The sequence below is a fragment of the Bos indicus genome, chromosome 17, assembly GCF_029378745.1.
Source record: "Bos indicus isolate NIAB-ARS_2022 breed Sahiwal x Tharparkar chromosome 17, NIAB-ARS_B.indTharparkar_mat_pri_1.0, whole genome shotgun sequence".
In the NCBI taxonomy this organism is placed as follows: Eukaryota; Metazoa; Chordata; class Mammalia; order Artiodactyla; family Bovidae; genus Bos; species Bos indicus.
In genome coordinates, this window is record NC_091776.1 from 70,123,348 (window position 1) to 70,147,927 (window position 24,580).

Below are 24,580 nucleotides of genomic sequence, written 5' to 3' on the forward strand. Positions count from 1 at the left end.
CTAAGAGAAACTAAGATACTGCAAACCTGCCTAAACTGTGCTGCCATCCACTGAACTGGATGTTAGTGATTTATGACTTTATATGATGCAATAACTTCACCAGTTTTCTAGCCTTCACTGAGCCTGAGTTACAGTTCAAAACCACTTTCAAGCATTACAGCCACTTAATTCTGTATCCCACAAGCAACAACAAGGGTGGAAAGCAAACAAGTTTGAGAAAAACTCAGCCAGACCTGGGCCGTGACTGGGCTCATGGGCTTGCGCATGCCTTGGAATGGATCTCCGAGAAGCTGCTGTGGTCCTGACGTGAAACCTGTTGGGAAGGTTAGATTCAGGGCGTGTCAAGAGAGCACCTGTCCCTCAGAGGCATTATCTCTACTACATGATGCGTCTTGCTGAGCATCATCTCTTTCATGAAGGACTGACTTCCTGGGCTGATGATGTCACTCTTCTTCTGTGCCCCTACAGTGGGGACCTCACGGACCTCTATCTGAGCACTTAATGATTCAAGCTGCTGGGGTATCCATCCCCCACTAAGCTGTCTCTTCAGAGCCGAGACCTCTATCTGGGAGAGAAGAGCTTTCTAGCCAGTGATCTGGCTCTCTGTAACCACACCAGCTGGTACCAAAGCAGACACCAGTGTTCTGAGATTCACACTGTTTCCATTAGATCTCCCTAACTGTGGAAAGATTACAAAAACTTTCTCTCACAATATAATTGGCAGGGGTCAGAACAGCCAGCAGCATAGAGTGGTCGAGGGTACAGGAACACAGATTCTGCACAACACTTTTGCTAACACAGCTTTCTGGAAGTGCTTCTCCCATTCATGTTCTGAATCAGCCGTAATACCTCACAGTTGGTTGTGTATAGCTTCATCAGGTTGGCAGAGAGCCACTAGTCTGACTTCTCCATGAAGGAAAAACCTAAGGAGCCAAATTAATTTTTTTCAGTTGAATTTTCCAAATAAGGAAGATGACTAAAGAGCTGGATCCAATTTAGTTCTCCAGAGAAAAAAATACAAAACTGTAACATAAACCTATTTATCCAGAAGGGCAGCTGGATAATTATCTTCCACTTGTGTCCTTACCACCCCCTGAAAAAAGCGTAACAAATCAGCACGTTTCTTTTTAAACTCTTCAAGGGTACCAATGAAAAAGACTTTGCCAGTTTTAGGAGATGGGTATACCCTAGGGGAAGGAGAAGGGAAATGACAGATGGACACCTATGCACAAGAGCGTTTACCAATTGGTGATGGTATTCTGGGACGAAGATAGTCTGCTGAGGCTGCTCTCGTCTGAAACACCTGTGACAATGGAGGAGAGGGTGCTCTCTGGCCCAGTAATGATGTCGTAGGCTCCAGGCTCCCCATAAGGCCACTCAGGAGATTGGAAGAAGCAGGTCTCTGAACAGGTGGGCCCAGAAGTTCCTAAAGGCAGAAAAGTCAAATCCTTGTGAACAAACCTAGTTCTTTCTTCCTCCTAGTCAGAGGCTGTGGATTATGAATTTGGAAGCCAATGATGAATCTCCCTCCTGCTTCACTGAAGGACTTGGTACATGTACATGCAATGAATTTCTCTGAACGTTCAGCTACCAAGATTTCCTTTAAGTTAGTGCTATAGATATAGGTTAGATACTTTAAATTTCCACAGAAATTGCAAACCTGCAAACGGGAAACCAAGGCTTTACTCGATCATCTTTTTTACCCACCAACCCACCCCACATTTATAGCTACAGAGAACTATGTCAGGCAGCAAAACCGTATCCTTCATTGCCAGGCAACATGGATCATTCTCTACGGCCCAAAGCTGGCCCACTACACAAAACCAGTTTGGAGGACTACTGTTCAGGACTCCAAGGCCTCGGTATAAGATTGTTAAGTACCTGCAAGATGTTCTTAGGGACAGGCTGGCCTGGAATCTCAGCAGGGGACATCAAATGGCTTTCAAGGGTTCGCTAAAAAAGTCAAAGGAAAACTGGTTTTAACCTTCTCACATAGTTAACTTATAGATTAATTGGGGACCACAAGGAAACATTAAAAACTCCCCAGGGAGTTGGCACTTAACAGCAGAATGATATCCAAATCACAGAAAACTTAGATCAACTTGCCCCACTTGTCACACAGGTCCCAGAGATCTTGGAACAGGAAGAATTTTCACATATACATGCAAAGTCCACTCAGAGACCCTCAGACAAGGTCTTTTCCTCTCTGGTAACCCTAAGTCCATTTCACTATTTCTAACATTGCATCCAAAAGAAGGGAAAAAGAAAATGGCGAAATGGGGGAACACTTTAGTAAGAAGCCACAAGTAGGAAATTTTGATAATTTACAGATTTTAATGTTCACGGCAACCTTTGCTAGCTATTATCTTTAACAAGATTTACAGATCATAGATGGTATCAAAAAAATGTGAGTTCAGCCAAAATCATATTTCAGTTTCATATTTTAGTAAATTTAAATTTTATTATTTTTAAGCAGCTATTCCAAAGTGGGTTTCCTATTCAGGGCGAAATTAAAATCTTCCACTTTCAATTCTTTTAATGCAGTAGCAGTTATACTTTGCATCCAACTTATATTACCTCTGGTGCTTCAGAAAACCCTTGTGTGTCCGTTTAGCTCTGCTTGAAGTGTTTCTCTGTCAAGTTTCCCTTCTACCAGGTGGAACTGTGAAGGTCCACAGCAGTGTCCTCAGGCATGACAAACAGCCCCAAATATGCAAGTGTTTCATTGTTGGTTTTGGAATTGGAAAGGACTGTAAGTGATTTTAATAAGATCTCCTCAAGAGTCATTTAATTCCAACTAACAAAAACAAACGCACAACTTTATACTAGATGGCTTGCTATATCTGGAGGATAGAGTCTACAACTTAATTTGGAATAGAGTTTAGACTGAACCGATATGTCCTCTTTTGGGGATAAACAATATGACTGAACCAAAATGGCTGGAGGCAGATCAGAAATAGTATACGCAACACACACAGCTGTAGTAACTAACGGCTTGGAAGCAGTCCCTGACAAACAGCAACATGCAAATTAAGCAGTATTTTGGGATGATGCCTCGTGCACTTCATAGATTATTTCCTTGTTGTTGTTTTTCTAGATTGAGTTTGTGTTCCCCTTTGCCTATCATCCACTCCTTTATGCATCTGTCTGAGGCTCATTCCCTCAGCTGAAGCCAGATATATTTCAGAGCACTGAACCCCCAACATCAAGCAAGTTATCTTCACAGCTTAGGGGCAACTGTGTTAATATCAAACCCTAGAATCATATCTAAAACAAAATGTTCAAAAGCATCATTGGGTAAACAGTTGAACCCACCCCCACCCCCGCTCCCATTTCTTTACTAAGACTAAAAGAAGCTATTTACAAGATTTGACCCACCCTGCTGTGGTCAGCACCTAATCACCAAGACAGAAGGTAACAAGAAAGCAGAGCAGGACTGTTTACAGCCAAGTGATCTGGTCCTCATTTGAGAGCATTTACATCTAATAGTTCCTTGCATGGAAATTATTTAAAGCAGCTTACAAGGAACATTCCCCTGTAGCTGGCATGGTGTGGTCAGATACACAGGAATAACTCTACCTATCTGCAATGTCCCCTTCTGGAGGTAGAGAGTCAGGTAGGTAGGCCAGGAACAATGGTATCTCTGTTAGGATTTATCACTAACAGCTAGTCAGATTCAAAATATCAAATTCAGATATCAAATATCAGATTCAAAATATTCTCCCTTGGTACCAGGCACAATGAAACACATGCTTCCCCCATGGTTAACCAGTAGTTCCCAGACAAGAAGGTGTCAAGAAAAACAGGCAAAACTCAATTTGGTAAATTTGCGATAACTTAGCAACTAGAATAAGTCTATGTTTTTTGTTTTTTTTTTTAATTAATATTATTTGATTTACTGTTTCCCTTTCACTCTGTAATCATCAAGGGTTAGCAATAGTAACACACAGACGGTGGCTAAGAGGCACCCTCTAAATGTGTTATGCGGAAGACTAGTGTGGGCTACACACCTGTAATTTACTGACATACAATCACCTTGTAACCCAACTTCATGCCTAAAGGTGTTTTATAAGTTTGGAGTCACAGCTTTTTCTATTAATAAATAAACAGAATGCAACTGTCTTGAAAAATCCATCTTAGATACTTTACAAATGCCATGTATATCTGTCAACTACCTAATCAAGAAAGCAAATAATCCCAGGTATCTGGGAGCAATTAGGAGTAGTGAAAAGATTTTACTATAAAAATATGGTAACATTATTTTAACTTAAGTAGCTGAATAAGGGCTTCCCTGGTGGCTCAATGGTAAAGAATCCTCCAATGCAGGAGATGCAGGTTCCATCCCTGGAGAGGGAAGATCCCCTGGAGAAGGAATGGCAACCCACTGCAGTATTCTCGCTGGGAGATCCCATGGACAAAGGAGCCTGGCAGACTATAGTTCACGAGGTTGCAGAAGAGTCAGACACGACTTAGCGACTAAACAACAGCAAACAGCTGAAGAAACAGAAAACTCTCTCTAGAGTTCATCCCTAAAGGTATTTTTACACCATTTTTTTTAAGCACTGAGTTAAGATAAGCAAGTCATATCTGAATCCATCAGTCTCTCTACTGTCATGCACAATACATACAGATAAACCTGCTTTCTCAAGTAACAACAGAACAGTGCTAATTGGAGAAGACACAAAAGCATCGAGGATCAAGTGACTACTAAAGAATTTCCAACTTACTCAGAGTACCTTTTAAAAAATCCATTTATTGGATGGGACGTGGAATAGAAAGAGAGAAAAGGAGAAAAGGCTGGGGTCTGTGCCAAATACTTACACTGACTTTAGGCTGAGAAGGCAAAGTCCCACTTGCCTTCATGGTGCTCACTAGCTTGTTGAACGCAGTCATGTCTCCGTCTTTTTTGAGCTGTCGATTGCTGGCCACAGTACTCAGGGTCTCCTCTAAATGTTCTGCCATAAAGGGGGTCGAATTCTTCACTTGCTGGTCAACCTTCAAGCCCTTGAGCCCTGCTTCCACCTCCTCCACGGAAAGCACAACCCCTGAATGTGCTGAAAGGTTGAGAAAGTCTAGGTTCAGCCAAGCAAAGGAATATGTGGTAGGAACTCTCTTTGTACTCTGTGGTGGATAAGGTGAAAATGATTTATTTCACAGTTGAACTGAAGTTGTCAGGAAAGACTGGTAACAAATACAGACAAACTGAAGGCACCGAGATCCTGCAGGAGGATGTCTATTATAAAGAGTCTTCTGGAGACTCGTGATGAGGGACAGGAATCCCAGACAGCCCAACAAGAACGAGAGTGCTGCCTGCACGATGGTTATTCTAGCATCAAGGCTGCATGTTCAGGGCTTATAACCTAAGCAAGAACACGGCAACCCAGGGCAGAGGTGTGAGCAGCTGCCAAGTTATGCTCAGGAGGACTGAATATTCACTGGAGGGCTCTACTCAGGCTCCAGGTGAGCAGGACTTAGAAGAAGAGTTCTTGCCACAGAGTTCAATGACCTGTTGATCTGGTAGATTCTCAAAAGAGGTGGTACTGTTTGATAAGTGTTTTTGAAGAACATTAAACAAAACCCACCATCTATTTGACTTTTGATGAAATAGCAGTCTGTTAGAACTGATTCTGCCTTAATTAAGACTGAGCATCCAAATGTTTTAAATACCTAAAACAGACTCTAACAGACACTTACAGCTCTCTTTAAGCTTTTCTTTATTTGCAGAAAGGCTGGAAAGAAGAGGCTTTAAATCCACTTTGGCTTTCTGTAGCATTTCTAGAATATCCACTTTAGTTTCAGCATGGTCTTCTAATGGTATAGGAGCAAAATAATTCCCCGAGTTCTGTCCAGGAGAGAGTATGGCTTGTTCCAGACCTAACATGGCAAGTTAATATATGTATAATTAATTGGTCTTCAAAAAAGCACAGAAACACATCTTCAACAATATTAAAATGACACAAATTGAAGGATATTTTTCAGTATCCAGAAACCCATGAATGCTAATGGACCCCTGACTAATAAGGATGAAATGAACCATATTAAGGAAAGCTCAAGTCTATGTCCAGGACAGAATCTGAAGCAACTGTACCTGCAAGTCTCTCCAGTTCTTCATGAGGTGTTGACCCAAGGCTGCTGGATCGGCTTCCTGATCGGCTCGGGTTAGAGAACCACCTACTGAACCGACTGGCAGAGACTGAACCTTCTCCCAAAACATCTTCTATCATCTAAAGGGAGAAATGAAAGAAGCTAAGATAACAGTTTCCAGGTGAAAAGGACAAGAAGGTTCAAAATTTAAGGAAGGGTCACTTACTTTGAAACTTCCTTTGATGCTGCTGACCTGAAGGCAAACACCCTCAGAACTTAGGATTTTGAACATCTTTAACTTCTCTTCCCCTCCTGGATCGTTTCTGAGTAACCCAAACTTGGGCATAACCATGTATTTTCTAAGCATATAAAGCAAAACCTCTTTGCCACAGAAAGTGTTCTGATTTTCTATCATTTGCCTCATTAGAAAATCCATGAATGTTCTAAGAGGGCACAGTTTCAAAATCAAAATCAGCACCAAAGTAAAGCATTCCGCTGCCAACCTTGAGTGGCCTTTAACTAAGCATCAGGTGTGGAGAGCTGATGAAAGAAAACCCTTGCTTCAAACTTCAACACCCTCAAGGTTGTAATAAACACCGTGAAATCCAATGCTGCTAATTTCAGAACCCAAAAGCTAAAAAAGCAGAGCTCATATTTCCAAGTCAAAGTTTAAGAAGTGTCAAAATGTGAAAGACAGACTTTTAAATGATCTCTAATATCTGTTTGAACTTCATGGAAAGTTTCAGGTGTTTGTTTTCTTTTAAATCTGACCTCCATAGTTTTTGGTTTAATAAGAGTGATTAAATGATGCATTATGATCAGAAATAATTTTTCAACAGTGTTTCTTAACAGTAATTTCTATTACCAGTCCTTCTTGAAAACTAGATTTAAGCATTTTTTGGAAAGAAATTTTCAGTTATACCCTATTATAAATCTAATTAAATACCCAAATTGATCTTTATGCAGTGCTCTGATCAATATTTAGAAAAGACAAGATAAAGCAAATATCAATCCAAAAATGAGGCCCATTCTTGATGATAAGGCATAAACAGCAAACAGGTTTTTCCCCAAGACTTGTACATATATGACGGAGTTAGGGACTTTGTTTTATCTGAAATCTAGAACTCATACTTCTGTCTTCGCAGGTATTGTTCAGCAGATTCAATCACATTCCACTTGTAAACTCTTACACCTTGAATAATGCCGACTTTCAAGTGTACTAATTTGCAATCATTAAATTTTAAGATAAACATTATAAAGTGATGTTTCACTGTGAAAAATTGGGAACTGTACCCAAAACACAACCGCCTTGGTGAAAAATGGTTATTTTTAAAAATAAAAGCTACAGCTATTTAAAATATTTTAATTTTAGAAAGAGTTTGAAATTTTACAAATAGCAAAAATAGCTTAGCACTGTACTTTGTTTTTATTTCCTCTGATCGTACTGTATAGGAGAAAAGCCAGAAGATACACAGGAAGAACGTGAAAAAGTAAAGAAAGTGAATATAAGGTATCTGGATATTTTCTAAGGATTTGACAGTAAGTGTTGAGAAACTCATTTCCATACTTTGATCAGTGACCAACTTTGTTAGAGAAGCTTAGTTTTATTATAGCTAAAACATACGCAGAAACAAAGTCGCTTTTACTCATGTTTACTGGAAATGCCAATTTCAAGAACTAGAACATTTTGAAGCCAAAAAGAATCCTAAGAGTCAATCTGGTCAGTCATTTTTGCCACAGGGCCAGCTGGGATGCTACAATGCTCAGCTGAATGCTGCTACATCCCACATCCTCCTCTAATCAAGTCTTTGAGGCTGTGAACTGCAGTCTGGTATGTTTCAAATGCTCCTTCTAGACATTTTTAATAGCATTTTTAAGGTCACCCATACGACTGCTAGTTTGGTCTGTCAGAGGTTGTTTAGACCGCTCATATCCTAGGATTCATATTATGCTGATACAGATACTGTGAAATATTTTTGCTCTTTGACAATTACTAGCTTTTACTGATCAATGCTTTTCTTACTTTCCACTTTCACTGAAACGTCTATATTTTTGTATTTGCTTCATTCTGGTTTGATTTTTCTTTGGATTTCTAATGAATGCATTTAAGGCTACCTGTTTTCTTCTTAGCATACTTTTGACTATACCACCAAGGTTTTTCTTTGTCTCATTCCTGTTCATCACTAAGTGATTTAGGATTTCTGTTTTGATTTCGTTTTCCTTCATTTGACAGTTCTATGTACTTGTAGTTTGTCAGGCTCTGTGGTTAAGAGGTGCAGATCTAAAATCAAATTATTTTTCATTATTTATTTGACTGAAATTATTTGCACATGTGATCCAAATTTTCATTTTGTACAGATTTTTGTGGCTGTCAGCTTCTAATGTATTGTAATGCTAGTAAATGTAACTTACAAATATAGGTGCAATTCTCTTTATGCCAATTTCTACCCAGTATTTATGGGGCCTAAGTGCCAGGTACTATCTCAAACATTTTATATAATTTGTCTGTTGATATTCAAACATTATATTGCCCTTATCTTCCCCAACTGATTGGTCATTTTCTGAGAATTATGAGTCTAGTTATTTATAAAGCACAAACAGAGCATCTCTTTTTACTGATCCCAGCTTTGCTTTTAAGTGAACCTATTGTAGAATACATACCTTAGTGAGTAAGTACCTCCATGAAAAACCTGGAGAGAATTCCTAGCCTAGGTTCCTATTCAGAATTAACCAAGTTTTGGTTGAGGGTGAGGCTAAAGGATAAGACAGTGCTCAGCTCCCATTCCTCCCGTTTATATTTTATAGGCAGTACAGTTGTGGGGAATTTGGAATAAAGAACTCTTAACTCAAAGTACAAAAACTAGAATTCAGTTTCCACTACTTACTAGCTATGTGACTTCAGAAAAGTGATTTAAATCTCTCTGTGCCTGCTTCGTCATCTATGAAACGGGAACAGTTGTAATCTAACTTACAAGGTTTTTCTGGGGATTAAATGACCTGTTGAATGTAGAGCCTAAAACAGCACAGCATGCATGTTACCTATCATTACAAGTTCAGCTTTGAATTCTCTGTCAAGACACACAGGTAAGTTTCACGGGTGCTCACAGTGGGAGCCAAGTACAGGCCTCTAAATTTTGACCTTTAGCTGTGAAAACTTTTTACAATAAGATTTCCATTGTCTTCTAAGAGAATGCAAAAAAAAAAAGTCACTAAACACAGTTGGTGTAAAAATAAAAAAATTACTGTCCCCTAAGAATTTGAAAAGACCACTCGGTTTTATATCGGGTAAATTAAACTCACATCTGGATGCAACCCTTCTGCTCAGTGAGCCAAAGGACTACTAGTCAGCTCACTGTAAGCGAGATATCAGACTAGGAGACTAACAGTTAAAACTGTGCTAGAACTTAAGCAGCAAAGCCAGGCAGCTGCCAGTTGGTTTGCAGCCACCCTCCACCTGCTCCTGACCAGCTCCGTGGACAAGTGTGGTCTTGGGCCAGGCTGGTCCACAATAAGGTAAGTTCAGAGAGCTGCAGTAAGTGCTTAGAAACTTTGGTAGCGATCTGGCATTGCTGTGATATTTTTACTTTATACTAAAGTACTGGTCCTCAGTGGACTGGAAACAATATCTGGTCCTCACCATAGAGAATTTAAGCTCTACTGCCCTAGCACACTCTTGCCTGGAAAATCCCATGGACGGAGGAGCCCGGTGGGCTGCATTCCATAGGCCCATTATTCCATGGCGTCGCAAAGAGTAGGACAAGACTCAGCAACTTCACTTTCACTTTTCACTTTCATTGGAGAAGGAAATGGCAACCCACTCCAGTGTTCTTGCCTGGAGAATCCCAGGGACGGGGGAGCCTCGTGGGCTGCCGTCTCTGGGGTCGCACAGAGTCGGACACGACTGAGCGCCTTAGCAGCAGCAGCAGCCCTAGCACTCACCTGTGGCCCTACACCTGTGAGTGCTATGCAATGTCTGCTCACCTGTTCTGGGTGGGCATCTTTTAGGCTTTGGGCAGCAGGCAGATGACAAAGGAGACAGGACAGCGCAGCCTGCTTGGTCATGCCCAGTTTTGTCCACTCATGTAATAATCGACCAGGAAGCAGTTGTAGTTGAGGAGTCAAGTAAGTTAAAGTCTGTGAACCAATAATTCTAAAGGACTGGCCAAACTTACTAGCTGTATTTCATGTCCTATAAATGATGTCTAAGATGTACAGTTGCTCTTGGTCAAATGGCCTTAAAAATTCTATCTCATCAGTCCTATGCACTGTTTCAACAACTACAGAGTTCTGAGGACATAGGTCACAGTTTTGTATTTTCTCTGAAAATTTGATGAAGCATTGCTAATCCCTAAGTGGTCAAAGGGGACGGGGCAAGGGCAGGGACGAAGAGCAGATGTGGGATATCTTATTGTTTCTATTTTAGAAGTCGAGAAAGATTAGACCTCAGCAGTTTAACAGCAACAGTGATGGTGTCCCACGTTCCTTTCCACAAAAGGTTTTCAGAACCATCACATCACACAGGTACCACCTAACCAGCCATACCCGAGGAATGCAGATCAGTGTGGTACTGACCACCAGTTATAAAAATCCACCTCCACAGTAACTTTTTACAACAAACACTTGACTATTTAAAAATAGAAGCAATGTTCTTAAACATCTGAAGAATTCTTAGTCCAATGCTAACAGCCTGGAGAAAGAGTTAACTGGTACAGAATCCTCACTCAATCATTTCTACTTAGCCTCTCAAAACAAAGCCAACAAAAATTCAAATAATATTTAAGAATAAAAGTCAAAAAAACCTCCCAATCATCTAGCAAAACAAAACTTTTAAATAGAATCTTAAAGATTCAGGTCAAATTTAATCCCAATTGGCTGATCCAATTGTGATTAAGTATAAGCATGCTGCTACACTCACCGAAGCCAAGCATGGCACCTTATCAAGGTTAAAGAATTCATTAAAGTCAAATTCTCCCGGGGACTGCTCGGGCAAGACGGCCTCCCTTGGCACTTCCTGATCAGCAGCAGGCTCCTGTTCGAGGATGACCTCCACCTCATCCTCTTCAGCCACTCCTCCATTGCACTCGACTATGCCTGAAAGCAAAACCGGACAAAGACAGTCTGATCAAGCACACTGCTCCAGAGGTATTCGGTGGCCTCGGCACGATTACGAATGCAGAAGAGCCGCGGGTGACTTTAAAAGCAGACTTCCTGTACCGGTGCAGCACTTGCCACGTATGGCTCCTACGGGGGCCAGGGCAGGAGAAAGCCTGAGTACCAAGCCACAACACCAACTTGACTCAGCAAGGGCTATGGTCCCTCCTCTGCCCCGTCTTCAAATTGTCCATAATGCAGTGGATCTTCTTCTAATTTTTTTTTTAAAAGGACAATCTTTGAGCATATCTTATATGAATGGAACCAAATTGACTTGGCTCTGCTTTCACCCATGCGCCTGCATTAACACTTTAAGTCAGAGTAGTTATGTGAAACCTAATCCAAGGGCAATTTTCACTTGCCTACTGACTGTAGTTCATCCTTCAAGGCAAAGTTCAAACCTTCACTGGGAAGTATGTCCTGCCTACCCAGTTTTACCCTACCAGAAAATTAATCACCGCCTTCTCTGTAATATGTGTGCTATCCCTCAGAGTACATACCACACTATATTAAAGTCTGATGAGACTCGTCGGCTTTGCCTTACTGTACAGTGCCTGGTACGTGTAAAACACAGTTACGTCCAGATGTGAGGATGGGAAGATAAGGGAAGCTAACATCTTAGTTTTAGCCAGAGGATGGGGCATAAAACAAAATCCTTCAGATAAAAACAAACCCTTTTTTTTTCTTTTAAAATAAGTGCACTGAGAGATACAGGAAACTCAACCTTTTAATCTGAAGGACAGAGCTCCCAAAGCCCTTCCCTATAAAAGCACCTGTGGAAGAGCTGCTTATGGTTTCAAGATCATAGCAGACACGAAGTCCTCTTAGGGGGAAACACAAGAGTGCCCATCCCCTCTCGAAAGGCCCCCACAGGCCTGCAGTCTTGTTATCACTCAGCCAGGATATTCTAGACCAAGAGAGGCTACGTGCTAGCGTCTGCTTTGGTTCCAACAACACTTCAGAAAGCTAGACAGCAAGGCAGGGGCTACAGCGACTGAAAGGTGGGGGGACCCACTCACCCAGGTCATGACTGTCAGGCGGGGGTGGCAGCCAGGGCGGCAGCAGTGCTCCACCACGTGGTGCTCCGTGCTGTGCCCAGGCGGCAGAGGTGCCCACCCCCTCAGGGCCTGGGCCTTCTGAGGGCCTAAGGCCCCAGCGAGGTGGCGTTTTTGTGCCTCGGACAAGGCAGTGGGTCAGCAGACACTTATTGCCAGACAGCAGAGGCCGACTGACATTTAACTAAAACTACTACTTCGGTGGAGGTAGTTTCCTCATTTTATAGACAAAGAAACCAAACCCTAGAAAAGGCAAACAACAGCCTGATCAGTGCCAAGTCTGTGTTCTTTTCCACTAAAGCAGCTTCTCACTCATCGAACCTACCGGAACCTGTCTGCCTACTTCACAATGAGAGCCAGCAGAGTCTGAAATTAGTTCAAATGCTCACAGAAAAGCTTTAGTGATTCTTCTGTTCTCCTGTGTGGAGATGAGAGCATCTCTTAACAGATGAATGGCTTTTGCAAGCGGCAGAAGTGCCCTGTGTGTAATTTTATGCCAGCTTGAGAGCAAACTGGGTCTAACAACTGAGAGTGGGTAGGAATATGCTCTAGCAGACGAACACAACTGGCCATTTATTATGATGGTCTCCAAAGCCAGGGACCCAGGAAAGATAATTAAAGTTAGGTTTTATCATATTTCAGAATGAACATATGCTTTTCTTTTTTTGGCCTTGCAGTGCAGCATGTGGCATTATCTTAGTTCCCTGACCAGGGATCGAACCCATGCCCCCTGCAGTGGAAGTGTGGAGGAGTCTTAACCACTGGGCAGCCAGGGAAGTACAGAATGAATACAGATTTTTCATTAGAGAGAACACAAATTAAAATTTTCTATCAATGGAGAGCTTTAACCATTTCCTCCTTCCAGATAATTTTTTTTTCTGTTTTAAGTGCAATACATTCAAACTTCAATTCATCACCATATATACAGTACCTAGCACTGGGCCCTCTATGCTAGGTGCTCAACACACACTGTGTTAAAACCACGCAGGCAAAGAACACATCTGTTTTGTTGATGGCTATACTAGCACTGTGATGTGCCTGCAAGGAACTCAACACACGGAGTTCAATGGAAAGCTAAAATACACTTGTAAATGGGCTCAAAGGCACTCATCGGCCCTCCCTGTCTTTTCATTCCTGCAGCCAAGAGGCAACTACAGGACACGTTCATCTTAAAGACGGTCGGTAGGGCAATTAACCACTGCCGGTGACAGAGGCAGGAGCCCTGGATGCTGCTTGAGGCTCTGCCGTTCAACCCACGGGGCCGGGGCCCCGCTGTCACCTCTTTCCAGGCCTGTCTCTTTTTGCATCTGTGAGCTGAGGAGGTGACACTACTGATATATTTCGCTACTTTTGGTTCCTTCTTTGTTGATACAGCAATGGCTGAAATTCATATTTCATTTTAGTTCAGAAAAAGATTGGCTTTTTCTCACCAGAAGCCTGATCTTTACAATTAGGTGAACAGATCACACTTGGTGGCGTTGCCTTCACCTAACTGAGACAAGACAAAAGCATCTCTCAAAGGCAGTTTAACTTCAAAGTCTCTCAAGCTGCCCACTTGCCTCTTCACTGCTTCCTCCCAAGACCACCAGCCTGATCACTGCCCTGAACATGACTATGAGCTCCACCCTGCAGCAGGCATGCCTCATACTTCAGCTCTGGCTTCTTTAGTTTAGCCAGGGAGGTGCCTGAAAAAGTGAGTTTGGGAGAAGCCAAGTGACAGCTGACTAGGAAGGCCTACCACCACAATGAGGGAGGTTGGCTCAGAAGCACGAGCATCTTGCTCAACTTCACTACTCACTTCCTCAACGTCCACCTATGGAGCCACCTATGTCTCCACTTGCTCTAAGATGGGTACAACAGCCTCTACCTCACAGGGTTGTTAGAAGTAGGATTATATAGACAAAATGCTAATCGCATGTCCAGTATATGTAGGCTCAATAAACGAGACCCCTATTATTTCTATCACATACTCTTACCTCTGGGGGGCCCTTTCGTGTACACAGTGCTCTTACTAGGTGGGGAGACTGCTCTGTTTAGCCCTGCAGGCAGGACACAAGTTGAGGAGACGTACGGCCTACACAGTGAACTCACGCACAGGAAGCAGCTTCACTGTTCAAAACATGCCACTTCTAACACTGCTGCCTATCTCTAAGTGTAGTTAAGCCAACTATAAACATGTCTCATTTCAGAACAGTGAGCTTTCCCTCCCAGAGGTCTTGCTGACCTTCCTTCACAGAGGCTGTTCGTCGCCGCGTTCTTTTTCTCCCCTTATGGTCTTCTTCCAGTATCTTATCATCAAAGCCAGTCAGCTCAATGGTTTCGGACTGACTCGTGGGTCCAGCTGAGAACCATTCTGGTTCTTCTTCTGTGTAGGAATCGTTTCTTCTACGCTCACCAAAGACACGCTTACTATCCACAAACTCCCTCTGGAAAAGTACACAATGCAAAATAAAAAGTAAGATTCTAGTCAAGGCATTTCTACCTCAGTCCAAGTCTTGATGAGTTAAGCGATGCTCGGTAGCGCGATGAAGATGCTCTGTGGTGGCCTGACGCTGCTCCCCACCCCAGCTCTCGGCTCCTCCCTCTGTACTAGGATGGGCTGTGTTCACCCAGCATCATGGCTCCTCCCTCTAGACTAAGATGGGCCGTGTTCACCCAGCGTCACACAGCACACTGGTATAAATGAAGTGCACACGAGAGGTGCCAGAGGATCGAGGAGACAAACCCTGAAACGCTTGTCCTTGTAGTCCCTCTCGCGGTCTCTCTCTCTCAAGTCTCGCAGGTCCTTCTCGCTAAGACGGTGATCCTTCTCAAAGGTCCGAGCAGAGATGATCCTCCCGCTGCCGATCCTGCGTCCGCCAAGCAGGCGGAGCCCGTCGCCGTCTTTCTCCAGCGGGCTTCCTGAGCGCCGGGAGCTGACGGCTGCCGTCACGTGGCAGCCCCCTCCAAAGCTGCGTCTCTGTGGGCTGAGAACAACATCTAAGTCATCTTCCTTCACACGCTCTCGTGGATCTGCAAAGATGCCAGAAAGAGAGAGTCAGGTGAACCAGCAAGGGTAGTTCTCCTCCCTGGGGTAGGGGTGTGTCTGTGACTGGTGGCCACTGGGGTCCTGGGAAAGAGTCACCACTGAAACAGCCAGAGAGTTCACATATTTTTAACAAAGCGTGCGCCTTTTGCTTCATCTCTGGAGGGAGAAATGTACTTCATAATCAGTAACTTTCCATGATTAATCTCCACAGTCCTTTTAACTAAATTCTTTCTTTTTGGGGGTTGTACAGCATGGGATGCAGGATCTTAGTCCTGGTGTGTGTGTTCAGTTGCTCAGTGGTGTCCAACTCTTTGTGAGCCCCTGGACCACAGCCTGCCAGGCTTCTCTGTCCATGGGATTTCCCGGACCAGGGATCAAACATGCACCCCCTGCAGGGGAAACGCAGAGTGTTAACCACGGGACTGCCAGGGAAGTCCCTTAACTAAATTCTTATCTGTATAATTATTAGCAAATGTTTCGTCAATTAATAAACTATAGTAGGTGTCAGTATTTGAAACTAACTACTTTAAAAGTTAAAGTCTCTCTTCAACAAATGGTATTGAACAGCTGACTATCCATATGCCAAGAAAGCCTTATCTTCACGTTGCTATCACATATAAAAATTAACTCAAAGTGGATCACAGATATAAATGTGACCCTTAAAACTACAAAGCTTCTAGAAGAATATATGAAGGAAATCTATGACAGTGGCTTTGCACAATTTTCTTAGGCTTTGACACCAAGAGCACGATCTACTTTAATAAATGATAAACTGAGTTTGATCAAAATCTAGAACTTCTGCTCTTTTAAAGTTACTGTTCAGAGAAGACAAAAGCAAATCTACCCACCATGGCCACACAGGAGGGCTATGATTTTACTTGCCAGGTAATCATAAATGAACTGTTCAGTCAGTTTTCTGATAATGGTACTTTCTCCCAACGCCTAAAACTCTCACAGCTATGAATGAAGCCAGAAGCGAAGGGCACTGCCTCTGAAATCGCAGCTCCCACCTCTTGGAGACTGCTTACCTACTATCCTGCGCACCAGGGAAGGCCGGTCCGTGTCCAGCTCTTTCTTCAGGCTTTCCACCGGTGAGCTCCGCCCTGAAGCTGGGTAGAGGGAGGCGTGCCACTTCTCAGGGTCCCAGACACCATCACTGCAAGTCAAAGGGCACCATGGTTCAGCTCCTGCACCACAAACTACACAGGTAGTCTACCTTCTACTACTGCAGGTGCCAGGTTAGGGAAGCCCCTTTGCACTATAAAGCTTCACGGTGGCCATCAGAACGGTTCCCTCTTTCAAAATAAAAACAATAACAAATTCTGCAGTACTTTGCTATTGTTCATGTAACAGCAACAGACTTGAAAAGCAGTGGTCTGAGAGTAAGTGTATCTACCCCTGTCCTATACAAACAAATGCTCCCTAAATATTGATTACTCAGTTTATTGAAGATAAGTACAGGGAGGAAAAAGTCCCTTAATCTTCTCACTAGAGGCAGCTCCTGGAATGCTTGGTGTATATTCTTCCAGAATTTCTATGGACAGTCTTGGGTTTTCCCTCAAAGGTGCGTAGTCTAGGTCTGATATTGTTACTCCCATGCTAATGATGGAGTGGCAGGCGGTGCCGTGTGCCGAGCAGAAGCTCTGGAGCCTAATGATCTGGTACGAAACTCCAGCTCTGCCACCACTGACTGGGCCCTCCGGACCCCTTACTGAGCTATGTCCTTCAGCCTTGTCCAGAAAGGACTTTCGCGCCCCCGGGTCAGACCAGGCTGTGCTGCACACTAGCACCGCACCCTGCACTTGCCCTCCACAACCCGTGATGGTGGGCACGACAGGCTCTCAGGAGCATCTGTGCCCTGGCGCAGGCCCACAGTCCAGGATGACGGCACGGTGTTCGACAGCACCTGACACCCAGCGCTCGCCACACAGCGGGCAGCAGTGCAACGCCTCTTCAGTGAGTCAGTGACCTTCTGGGCCTCAAACTCCTTTAACAAAGGAGGTATTACCTACCAAGGATCACCTGGAGTGTAAGAACCCAATACATCTTAATTCTCTGAGAGAAAAGAAATAGCAGAATGAGAAGCCCTTTCCTCTGTCTCTTCTTTTCATCATTATCAATATTATTAGGCACAATGTCTCCACTTCAGGATTAAAGCGAGTACGTGTGCCCATGGTAACTTTATTTTATGCCAAGGAATAGCTGTAACAAGAAAATTCAACTTGAGGCATAAAAAACCCATTACAGCTTTAATGAAGAAAAAAAAAAACCAAAAACCAAAACTCAAGCTCATCTGAGACTCAGCAAAAAATACTAACCAGTTGGAAAAGCCGTTATTCAAGGATCACCCTTACCAGGGGGTGAGTGGCGTGGAGTCCAGATTCAGCACCCCATGAACCATCCATATACAAAATTTTTAAAAAAAAATGTCCTATTTTACCAAACAATTAAACACTTTATATTCTTTAAAAAATGTGGGCCAATATGAAGTATTTACCTTGATATTTAAGTGACCGTAGAGTCTTAAGATAACTGTAAGAAATGCAATGTAGGGTTATTGTAATTTCAGACCATTGTAGCTATGGCCTTCTCAAACCAAAGCTTTCTACTTCTTTGGAGGGAGCCCAAGATGCAAAAGGGCTAATCTGATTGGCCTAATGGTTCTCCTGTTTGGTGGGGAGGGGGCTGATAAAAGGCTCAGAGTTCTGCTGATCATTCTACCCGAGGCCCTTGAAGAAGGACCCTCAAAAGCATGTGCAAAACATCACTGGTAGAGAGAAAAGACCCTGGCTGGGACTCCTGTGCTCAAGTCAACCCTGCTTTGTGACTGTGTGCCTTGGACCAAGGCATTTTCTAGTTTTAGTTTCAACACCAGTTAGTTGAAAGGGAACTGGTTCAGTTGTCCCTGGAGTTCCCTGCAGCTTCTATCTCTGAACTTTAGCGAATCAATCATGAAGCTGATAAAGAAGACAGTGCAGTGAGATGCCACTTTTGTTCAAGCTTACCTGCAATGTACTCGTGTGGGAACCCCTGAAATCTCCCCACTTGTTAATTCTAGCAAAACAATACAACTCTTAATTTACTAAGTTTGGTATAACTTAGTAAATTATACCAAAAGAAGCTGACCCCCATAAATACCTGTCATATTTCTCAGAGAGGCACGAAGGCCTCTGTTTGGAATGAGGGCGTTCTTTAATATCCAAGAGCTCCTCCTAGAAAGAGAAATCATATGGTGATTTTGAACAGTATTTCTTGGGTCACATACTTTCAACTTACTTTTGTTACCAGTAACTTAGTGTCTACGTTAAGCAGTTCACACAGTTCTTATTTATTTACACCCTGGCTTACTCCTGAAAGGACAAAGTCGGCTCAAGGTCCTCAACAGGCACTCAAGCGTAATTGGCAAATGATGTAAGTGATCAGTTTACTGCTAAAACACATTCTCTCATAAACTTCCATCCAATAATATACTCCACACACTGAACGCTGATAAGGCATGGTAGCTTCAGGCTGATACAAAACGTTCAGCTAACCTGACTAGTCTTAAATGCATCAGAATCCAACTTACAAGGGGCAGATTTCCTTTCCATTGAATAGTGAAACTGCAAGGGGAAAAAGCGTCCCAAACACCCATGTACCACTTATCTGGTGTACGTGTCCTAACATTCACAATGCCTCTCCTTAACTGTTTTGGTGCTCAAACTGAGAGCCTCTTCAAACTGGCTCCTGTATCCTTTTGACACACCCCATCATTTTAAATTTTTATTTATTTAAGCCGTGATGCCTGCCATGAAGGATCTTAATTCCCCAACCAGGGATCGATCTGCACCCCCTGCAGTAGAAGCACAGAGTCTTAACCACTGGACCACCAGACAAGTCCCCCATTACTTTTAAAAAAGCACGTTTTTACTTTCTGCATTACATGTACCCATCCTGTCCTAGTCTTAGAGTCAGCCATTTCTCTGAGAAATCCAAGTTCCTTTAAGTGAGAATGGTGTAAGAATTCGAGGTTTGGTAACTCGGTATCCTCATTTGCTTCCAGGTATGTTATATACCTGGAAAATGAGAAAAGAGAAGCTAAAGGCAAAGGAGAAGAGGAAAGATATACCCATCTGAATGCAGACTTCCAAAGAATAGCAAGGAGAGATAAGAAAACCTTCCTCAGTGGTCAATGCAAAGAAATAGAGGAAAACAATGGAATGGGAAAGACTAGAGATCTCTTCATGAAAATTAGAGATACCAAGGGAACATTTCATGCAAAGATGGGCTCAATAAAGGACAGAAATAGTATGGACCTAACAGAAACAGAAGATATTAAGAAAAGGTGGCACGAATACCCAGAAGAACTATACAAAAAGGATCTTCATGACCAAGATAACCACAATAGTGTGATCCCTCAGCAGAGCCAGACATCCTGGAGTCCAAAGTCATGTGGGCCTTAGGAAGCATCACTATGAACAAAGCTAGGAGGTAATGGAATTCCAGAGTTATGGAATTCCTGATGGAATAACTGAGTTATTTCAAGTCCTAAAGGATGATGCTGTTGAAGTGCTGCACTCAAATATGCCAGCAAATTTGGAAAACTCAGCAGTGGCCACAAGACTGGAAAAGATCAGTTTTCATTCTAATCCCAAAGAAAGGCAATGTCAAAGAATGTTCAAACTACTGCACAATTGCACTCATCTCATACTCTAACCAAGTAATGCTCAAAATTCTCCAAGTCAGGCTTCAACAGTATGTGAACCGAGAACTTCCAGATGTTCAAGCTGCATTTAGAAAAGGCAGAGGAATGAGAGATCAAATTGCCAACATCTGCTGGATCATAGAAAAAGCAAGGGAGTTCCAGAAAAACATCTACTTCTGCTTGACTGACCACGCCAAAGCCTTTGACTGTGTGGATCACAACAAAATTTGGAAAAATTCTTAAAGAGATGGGAATATGAGACCACGTTACTTGCCTCCTGAGAAATTTGTATGCAGGTCAAGAAGCAACAGTTAGAACTGGACACAAACAACAGATTGGTTCCAAATTGGAAAAGAAGTACGTCAAGGCTGTATACTGTCACCCTGCTTATTTAACTTATATGCAGAGTACATCATATGAAATGCCAGGCTGGATGAAGCACAAGCTGGAATCAAGATTGCCAGGAGAAACATCAATAACCTGAGATATGCAGATGATACCACTCTTACGGCAGAAAGTGAAGAGGAACTGAAGAGCTTCTTGATGAAGGTGAAAGAGCAGTGAAAAAGCTTGCTTAAAATTCAACATTCAATAAAGTAAAATTATGGCATGTGGTCCCATCACTTCATGGCAAACAGATGAGGAAACAATGGAAACAGTGACAGACTTTATTTTCTTGGGCTTCAAAATCACTGCAGATGGTGATTGCAGCCATGAAATTAAAAGACGCTTGCTCCTTGGAAGAAAAGCTATGACCAACCTAAACAGCATATTAAAAAGCAGAGACATCACTTTGCCAACAAAGGTCCATCCAGTCAAAGTTATGGTTTTTGCAGTAGTCATGTATGGATGTGAGAGCTGGACCATAAATAAAGCTGAGTGCCAAAGAACTGACGCACTGTGGTGTTGGAGACTCTTGAGAGTCCCTTGGATGGCAAGAAGATCCAACCAGTCCATCTTAAAGGAAATCAGTCCTGAATATTCAGTGGAAGGACTGATGCGGAAGCTGAAGCTCCAATACTTTGGCCACCTGATGCGAAGAACTGGCTCATTTGAAAAGACCCTGATGCTGGGAAAGATTGAAAGCGGGAGGAGAAGGGGACGACAGAGGATGAGATGGTTGGATGGCATCACCAACTTTATTGACATGAGTTTGAGCAAGCTCCAGGAGTTGATGATGGATAGGGAAGCCTGGTGTGCTACAGTCCACGAGGTTGCAAAGAGTCGGACACGACTGAGCAACTGAACTGACGTTACACACACACGCACCTGCTCATATAGATGCATATACACAGAACCATTGCCGCCTTTTTATATAAACATCTTCAAGTAAACTAAAAATAGCGATTCCCAAACCTTCAGTACCAGTAAAATGCTACAACTGCTTTGCAAAAAAGCACATACCACTGTGCCAGGGCCCCTCCAACACCCTTGTCACAGGCCTCACAACAGAACACTTGCTGCTTGTCTGATCACCGCTTCCCCTGTCTTGGGGAGAATATGAAGGGGCAGAGTTACTCTCTTAGCCTTTAGGCATCACTGCATAGAAGCATGCCATGAAATCACTCAGTGTCGTCATACACCTGAGGTACCTAGATGTTTTCCCATGATAGCAAAATGCCTGAGAAGCAGAAGACATTTTACTTTTAATACCACGATATCAATCAGGCATTTACATTTACATATGATTCACTTATGAATTGTGTCTTATTAATTGGGTAGAAATACCTAGAAAAATTGGGAATGTTGAGATGCACAGAATCCCAAATATAAGAAAATGTCTAGAGGCTACTAAAAATTCTGAAAAAAACTGCCAAAGCACTGACATACCACTGCAAACTGGCAGTAGCGAGTGGAGTCCAGTGGAATCTGCGTGGTGAACGACGTCAGGAAGGTAGGAGTGACACAGCCTGGTGGTGAGGGAGGGGCGGGGTGGGTGACCCACAGTAGTTATGATGACAGAAGACATAACAACACCGAAATCCTAAGAACAGGAGGGCTTAAAACATTTTCCAGTAAAAACAGGAAGGACCTTGCAATATAGGAAATACTTATACATATACCACAGGAAAAAAACACTGCAATTTTCTGCTACTTGAAGCAGCCCAAAGATGAGTACGCACCCCTCACTTCACCATTCACAAATCCAATATTAAAGTAAGAACCCCAGGATACTATTAAACCAAGGGCAATGTACTTCATCCTTAAATAGGTATATTCTCAATACACAAAGTTTCTAAACAGTGTGGCTTTGAAATGTTTTAACTCCAAACAACAGGGAGCCCAAGTGATAGGTGTTCTCTATTATTACTATCGCTGTTTGCTGAAATGAGATACCATTTCATGTCTACCAGGACGAATGTTTAAAAATAAAAGAAAAGAAAATAGTATTGACAAGGATGTAGAGAAACTGGAAACTTCTATCATTGCTGATGGGAATGGAAAATTGTGCAGCTATTGTGGAAAATGGTGGCAGTTCCTCAAAAAGTTAAACACATGACCTAGCAATTCCCCCACTAGTTACATACCAAAGAGAACTGAAAAATTATAAACCTATACAACGCAATAGTTAGCAATAATACAGAATAAGTTCTGATGCAATATAAGCCTTGAAAACACTACGTTAAGTGAAAGAAGTCAGACACAAGAGGCCACATACTGTGGGATTCTCTCTACACGCAACATTCAAACTGGGCATATCCATAGCGTGGGAAAGTAGGTTGATGGTTGCCAGGTGCTGGGGGAAGGGAACTTTGTGGGGTGACTGCTAGTGGGTCGAGTTTGTGTTTGTGGAGACGAAAACAATCTCAAATTAGATAGTAGTGATGGCTGTACAACTTTTTGAATTTACTAAAAACCACTAAATGGTATATATTTTTTTAAATGTTTATTGGACACACCGCATGTGGGATCTTAGTTCCCCAACCAGGGATCAAACCCATGCTCCCTCCATCGGGAGCTCAGAGTCTTAACCACTGGACCACGAGCAAAGTCCCTAAATGGTACATTTTAAAAGGGGTAATTTTATGTATGTGAATTCTATCTCAAGAACAAAAAAATTTTAAGCAAACTAAGAGGTTCCATTACCAAAAGTTAATGTTTTACTCTCTCTTTTTACAGATTTATCACTCTAATTACAGATTAATAAACACAAACGACTCTCAGATACAGAAAAGAGGCTCAGATTGGTACAAATGTTTTATGTTTCTCTCCCGTATTAGTCCAGTTTTCTCTGTTGACTATATGCTTGGCATGTACTAGGTGTGAACGCTCAAGGGACTGCACAAACTTGACAGGCATGTAAGAGCACGGAGGGGAGTTACATGCACGGAGTTACGGGCACGAAGGTTGGTGCACGTGGGCACCAACCATGCCAGCAGCACCATCCGTGCCAGGGTATGCCTCTGACCAAATGCAATGGCCAAAACACAGTCCACCTGTCTACAGAGGATAAAGAGTCATTTACTTTATTAACAGGCCAAGAACTGGGAAAACAAAACAATTCTTGGATTGTAATAATTGCTGGAAATAACATCTTTAAACATCTAGGTCAAACTAGACACTGTTCTTGAGAGTAGGCCTTCTAAAACCAGTTTCACAGCATCAAGGAAACCGCATATAAACAAATTTGTACAATTTCTGCAATAAGTGTTCATCTCCAATGGCGATCCAAAGACCTCCACTGGACCCTAAGAGGTTAAGAAGTAGCACTTTAAACCAATCACGTTTCTCAAAATGTGGCCCAACGTCTACCCCAACATTTGGGGAAAAATGAGATCCTCATGGGGTTTACAGAGCTAAACCTGTTAACCTTCAGCAATGTCTCAGGTTGCTTAAGATGGTTTTCCATCCTGAGAGGATCCCCCACATAAGTGGGGAGGAGAGAAGCCATTAGCTAAGTCAACACAAAATCTGCTCTTTCATAACTGTCCACAGAACACTTCCTGTGTGCCAGGCTTAGTGGCTAGCACAGGCAGATGACTGTTGTCCCTGGCCCCACTGCTCTCCAATCTCTCAAGAGACGTCTTCTTGAACTTGCCATCTCAGGAGTTCTTAACAGCAATTATTCCTGGAAAGGAATCTCTTTGGGATACTTTCAAAGAAAACCTTCAAGTTTGGCGAAAAGCAGAATACTTCAGAGTGCTCATTTTGAACTGAGTATGTTCCTTCGCTATGAGTACTTCAGGAGGGGATGGGAGATTACCCTTTTGTAGAGTTCTGATAACCTACAGAAACTTGCATCGTGGACAGATTTACTGAAACGATCATCTGGTCAAGAGAAGAGTTATTATCTGAGACCTTGCTTTTTTTTTTTTTTTTAAGACCTTGCTTTTTTGCATAAGTGACTAAAACCTGACTGGGCAAGAATACGCTGCTAATTCACTAAGAGTCCCACGCCCACAGAAGTGTAAACGTATTTTCTTAGGTTTAGCAGCCTTCCTTAAAGAAAACATGTCAAGCTTTCCCAAACAATCTATCTGGGAACTACTAACATGGATACCGCTTTCAGTGATCAGAATTAAAGTAGAAATCAAATGACAGAAACCCAAAGCAATAGTTAAAGCCTTACACAGTTTC

The 24,580-nt window shown here is 42.6% G+C and overlaps 1 protein-coding gene across 6 annotated transcripts in view; it reads right to left on the reverse strand.

Annotated features, from left to right (window-relative positions):
- Nucleotides 1-24,580, reverse strand: part of EIF4ENIF1 (eukaryotic translation initiation factor 4E nuclear import factor 1) — a 39,291-nt gene that overhangs the window by 7,096 nt on the left and 7,615 nt on the right. For 4 of the 6 annotated variants that reach the window (XM_070769892.1, XM_070769889.1, XM_070769890.1 and 1 more), the window contains exons 3-13: nucleotides 18,457-18,530; nucleotides 16,347-16,474; nucleotides 15,016-15,302; nucleotides 14,515-14,716; nucleotides 11,000-11,175; nucleotides 6,089-6,224; nucleotides 5,695-5,874; nucleotides 4,822-5,054; nucleotides 1,882-1,953; nucleotides 1,243-1,426; nucleotides 234-313 (exon numbers count right to left, since the gene is read on the reverse strand). In XM_070769892.1, coding sequence (XP_070625993.1) covers nucleotides 234-313; nucleotides 1,243-1,426; nucleotides 1,882-1,953; nucleotides 4,822-5,054; nucleotides 5,695-5,874; nucleotides 6,089-6,224; nucleotides 11,000-11,175; nucleotides 14,515-14,716; nucleotides 15,016-15,302; nucleotides 16,347-16,474; nucleotides 18,457-18,530 — 1,752 coding nt within the window. The remainder of the gene's footprint in view (nucleotides 1-233; nucleotides 314-1,242; nucleotides 1,427-1,881; nucleotides 1,954-4,821; nucleotides 5,055-5,694; nucleotides 5,875-6,088; nucleotides 6,225-10,999; nucleotides 11,176-14,514; nucleotides 14,717-15,015; nucleotides 15,303-16,346; nucleotides 16,475-18,456; nucleotides 18,531-24,580) is intronic. The other 2 variants (XM_019977320.2, XM_019977319.2) reach the window with 1 other exon arrangement.